Below are 4,786 nucleotides of genomic sequence, written 5' to 3'. Positions count from 1 at the left end.
CCGCCCCATCGCCTCTGTGGCGAGCCCCGTTACAGTGATGGCAAGTTGTGCCAGTGCTCTCCCCTGAATCGTCTCGGACCCGCCTTGAGCAGTCTGCTCGAGATGAGGTGAAAAGTATTGATAAAACTCGCTACCACTGAAGCAGGGCTCATACCGAGTGCGATGGGGCAAGTGCGAAACCTGCTTGCAAAGCTGGGTAAGGTTTTTTTCTTTCGAAAACGTTATTCTATATAATCTTCCTCACCATCACATATGTAAGGGACCACTTGTGAAAATTCATATAAATATATACATTCTATCCGAATCTCCCAAGACTAAGAAAAAACTGGATGATTTTGAGAGTGGGAGAGCGGATGATTATAGTTTTCGGGCAGGAATGACTCTCTCGAACGCCTTCTTCCAATCCTTATCTTCCAAATAATTGACCAGGATTTCGAAGACCTGATTTACACGCGACAAAATCAAGGGGAGAGCAAGTGGTTGTGAGTGCAGTGGTTTTAAAGAAGGAGGAGGAGGGGGGGGATGGACGGACTTGGTTGACGGTCAACACTTTGCGCGTCTTGAGTTCCGAGAAGTGTTCACTGATCGGCAGTTGGGCGTGTTGGAAGCGGTGTTGACCGGCCAAGTCCAAACACAAGTTCTGCATTATCGAGTGCATCATCATCATTCCATGCCCAAAACAGAAAAACAAGGGTCAGCTCTACCATAATACTCTGCCGCGGAGTTTGTTTTTATGGATAGACCATAGAGAAGGAGCTGGACCTTGTGGCGATTATGGTCGACAATCGAGCCGATCACATATACCTTGTTCGGCTCGAGTTCCGTGAGCACGTTTGTTGAGTCGGCGGACAGGTAGATCACGTTTTCGGGCCCAAGCATCTCAGGCGGGACCATATTTTGGTCGGGCTGATCGGGCGTAGATTTTCCGGGTGGCTTCTTGGTCTCTTCCGACTTCAGGTCGGCCGTTCTATCTTTCCCTTCATCTCCTTCTATTCGATGTGTGGGTGTTTTACGTGGCGATGGTTTGTGTTCCTGGAGCCGGGCGGGATCTGATGATGCTGAGGCAGCCGTCGGACCAGCGTCTTCCACGCCAGATTGGCCTGCTTCTGCGGGTTTGGTAGGATCGGCCTGGTGACTGTGGTCTTTCGCTGCGATTTCTTCGATCGATTCGTCCGTAAACTTGACCCCTTTCCACCTCAGATATTGGTTCCCATTATCTTGGAATCGTTTCCTCAATCTGCCATCTATGCACATCTCTTCTTCCGTGTTAATTCTAATCGAAATAGGCGGGATTGGAGTGTGTCTGGGTAGGCTTAACTGAATGAGGTACAAACCAATCTTTGGAATTGCACGTTCGCTTTTCGGTTGATCGAGTATGAGTGTGCGATCTGTCTGTCTAGAGAGACGATTTCCTGTATGATGAGAAGATATGATTCAGCGCTTGATTATCGGTGAGTTGGTTATCTCCAAATTGGGAGGTCACTTTATCAGACATCTTATCGTCGAACCTGCAATCGAAGGCGACGACAGCGGGGAAGATGGAGACACTCTTCTTGGGGGCTGCATTTTTTCCTTGGCTGGTTGATTGCTGTTGATCAGCTGGGGTGTTTTTTGCTTGATTTTTTTTAGCCTTCTTCCGTGCCCGTTCGGCTGCTCGTTTGGCCGGTCTCTCGTCGAGTGCTAGTTGTCTCTTCTGCTGCCGCTTGAGTTGTTTCTTGGATAATAAGCTGCTGTTCTCGGGCTTCTCCTCTTCTTTTTTCCCCGTGAGTAAATTTTCTATCTTGTCTCGTTCTTCTTGGGTGGATTGGCTGGATGGTGGTGGACTGGTCATCGTTGGCGAGTGGACAAGCCTCGGCACACAAAAATGGTGCAATATTTTTGGTGAGCCTGGGCAGAAACCCCGGATTAAACCACTTGGCGATGGTTTTCACCCTTTTGGCCACCACCACGCTCGGGAGACTCCTGTTGACCACACCCCGCCAATAACCAGCCCACAGCCAACACACCCACGACCACCACCGACGACGACGACGACGACGGCGGCAAGGATGACGAACAGCAACACAAACGGAATACCATCACCACTGCCGACGACCATCCAAGAAACCGAAAATATTGTCAACAATAACAGCAAAACAGCAAACTACGACCAGCTCTTGCCGGGAGAGGGTAACCTATGGAGCTCGATCCTGGACAGTGTCTCGAACAATCGAGAGAAGAGTAACCTACCCACCAAGAAGGTCATCGTACTAGGTCAGTCAGCAAATCCTACCACCCTCACAGACAGAAAATCCGAATGATTATTAAAGCGTCCTGTGGGGAAAATACATTCAGGCGAAAGAAATGCAGGAAAATCCACCCTAGTTTCCTATCTCTCGGCGACAAACCCACCTCCAACGGATCCTAATCTGAATAATAATAATCACAACAACAACAACAGTAACAGCAATAATAATCCCTCAATTCCGGTTCCAGTCAACGATGGGGACGATGTGGATATGGGCACGAGTTACACCACCGTCGAAATCGGCGATGACGGCGAAGATGGTCAGTCTATCCACTGTAGCTTGGCCTTTTTTTTCTGTCGCTCGAATTGATTTTGGTCTAAGATTCCTCATCCAGATCCGCTAGTCCGACTCTCCCTTCACCAAATCCCTTCCGCACTACCACCATACTCTAAGTTACTCCCCCTGATCTTAAATGCTGACTCGCTACGAGAGGTAAGCAATTCCGCCCTTGATTATATACTAACGAGTCCAAAGAAGGCTAATTATCGACTCTTAATCAACCTGGAAAACGCGCTGACCGAAAGATCTTTCTGCTTTGTGTATCAGTCATTGATTTTAGTCTTGATTCCCTTCACCCATCCTCATTCACTGCTCACATCACTCGTCCGTTGGCTGGTACTCATCCGATCGGTGATCAAGTCGATAAAGGACACAATCAAGCCTGCAGAGGGTGGCCAGCCAGCCGAGCGAGGCGAATACATCATTGAAGAGTCGAAAGAGGCGCTAGAATACCAGTACCGATCGTACGTCGAAGCCGTAGGACAACCCTCGGCGTCAACAAATGGCGAGCCAAGTGGCGAGGGCGGGAACACAAACATCCATCTCGATCTGCCACTACCCCCGGGCACGCTGACGGAAAACATGGGGATCGGCATCGTGGTGGTGTGTACAAAGTCAGACGAGATCGACGAGCTGGAGAAGGAGAAGGACTTCAAGGAGGAGCAGTTCGACTTCATCCAACAGGTCCTCCGCTCCATCTGTCTCCGCTTCGGGGGCGCGCTCTTCTTCACCAACCAGAAAAAACCCGAAAGCTTGCTCCGACTGAGGTCCTACGTCCTCCATCGTCTCTTTGGCCAACTGGTCTCCACCTCGACAGTCCCCGGTACATCAGCCACCGCAGGAACGGCAACAACGAATGCCCGACTGTTCCCGTTCCCGTACAAGGCTAACGTCGTCGATCGAGACGAGGTGTTGATTCCAATGGGATGGGATAGTTGGGGAAAGATCAAGATCTTGAGGGACGGCTTCGACCCCTCCGTCGTCGGTAACGGCTGGCTCTTCGACCTCGAGAAGCCTCTGAGAACTCGCCCAGATAGAGTCGGCGATGATCGTCAGGAGGGCGGCTCGTCTCTCGATGACGACCAGGTCGGTTACGATAGTGAAGGCCGCAAGATCGTCAGTGCTTGTAAACTTTGGGAAGATATGATTGGTGAAACTGACGATGAAGTACCTGTGAGTTCTCTCTATTTCTCTTTCAACTTGAGTTCTCTCTATTTCTCTTTCAACTTGAGAGCCTCCGTAGCTCAACATCTCTTTTTTCGGTAACGTTTTACAAGTTGATCAACCCGCATGATCGAGTGATTGCGACCCAAGAACATCAATTCCTAAGGACAAAATACGACGCGATTAAGAAAGAGCGGGACTTGGATCCTCGCTCGCATTTCCAGCTCAATCACAAAGGGCACTCAGCCCAACAGGCCGTCAAATTCACCAACGGAACTATCCTTTCAGATAAGAGTCTTATCAACGGCGCCGGTCCTGGAGTTGCTGGCCTTGGTACTGCTGGCGTCGAAGAGGAAATCACTGCTCAACTCAACAAGCTGTCGTCTCTCAGGGTAAGCCTTTTTCACATTTCTATGCGTTTTTGATTGAGGAAGCGGGATTTTGATGATCTGGAAGTGAATCCTGGATAGGATCAGCAAGGGAATTCGAATGGCAGGAGCTCAAATGCCAGTTTATCGCCCGTCGAGATCATCCACATGCAACAGCAACAGCAGCAACAGCAGCAGCAAGGACAAGGGTCGATGCATCAGACGCCACGGACAGGGCTGACGATCGGGACGGGCGGGACGCAGTCGAAGGGACATCTGCAGTCGGCCGGCGGGCCCGGCTCGCCCCTAGCCTCCCGCTCATCCTCCCAACTCGCCCACCAACACCAGATCCTCATGGGCCTCAACTCCTCCGCCGCTGCCTCTTCAACTCCCGTCGGCACACCCGGCGGAAGCCAGGGCGAAAAAGCCATGCTCGCAAACTTCTTCGGCAAACTCCTCGATAAAGACTCCGTCGGCGCCCGCGGCTTCTCCTCCTCTTCCTCCGCCTCGTCGCTATCCATCAACCACCCCGGCCAGCTTAACCTTCCTCCCCCTTCGTCGTCGTCTTCTTCGGGCACTGTTGCTCCAAACTCTAATAGCTTCTTGAAATCTCCGACGTCTGTTCCTTCAAATCCTTTGGGCTCTTCTACTAGAAAAACAAGCAACGGAAGCCTTCAAGACGACTAA

At 50.8% G+C, this 4,786-nt stretch overlaps 2 protein-coding genes across 2 annotated transcripts; one reads left to right on the top strand and one right to left on the bottom strand.

Annotated features, from left to right (window-relative positions):
* Positions 1–357: 357 nt before the first annotated feature.
* PtA15_6A563 (uncharacterized protein) lies at positions 358–1,831 on the bottom strand (the record flags this gene model as incomplete). Its single annotated transcript, XM_053170282.1, has 5 exons — positions 358–441; positions 533–640; positions 763–1,244; positions 1,319–1,412; positions 1,484–1,831. The coding sequence occupies 5 exons, from the start codon at positions 1,829–1,831 to the stop codon at positions 358–360; spliced, it is 1,116 nt and encodes a 371-aa protein (XP_053021489.1).
* An 89-nt stretch (positions 1,832–1,920) lies between these two features.
* Positions 1,921–4,786, top strand: PtA15_6A562 (uncharacterized protein; the record flags this gene model as incomplete). The annotated part of the gene is made up of 7 exons (XM_053170281.1): positions 1,921–1,964; positions 2,060–2,253; positions 2,335–2,547; positions 2,623–2,720; positions 2,835–3,740; positions 3,845–4,123; positions 4,202–4,786. 7 exons carry the CDS (start codon positions 1,921–1,923, stop codon positions 4,784–4,786), a joined length of 2,319 nt encoding a protein of 772 aa, XP_053021488.1.

Source organism: Puccinia triticina, chromosome 6A, assembly GCF_026914185.1.
Source record: "Puccinia triticina chromosome 6A, complete sequence".
In the NCBI taxonomy this organism is placed as follows: Eukaryota; Fungi; Basidiomycota; class Pucciniomycetes; order Pucciniales; family Pucciniaceae; genus Puccinia; species Puccinia triticina.
The sequence above is the reverse complement of the archived record's forward strand: the minus strand, read 5'-3'. Positions and strand labels throughout refer to the sequence as shown.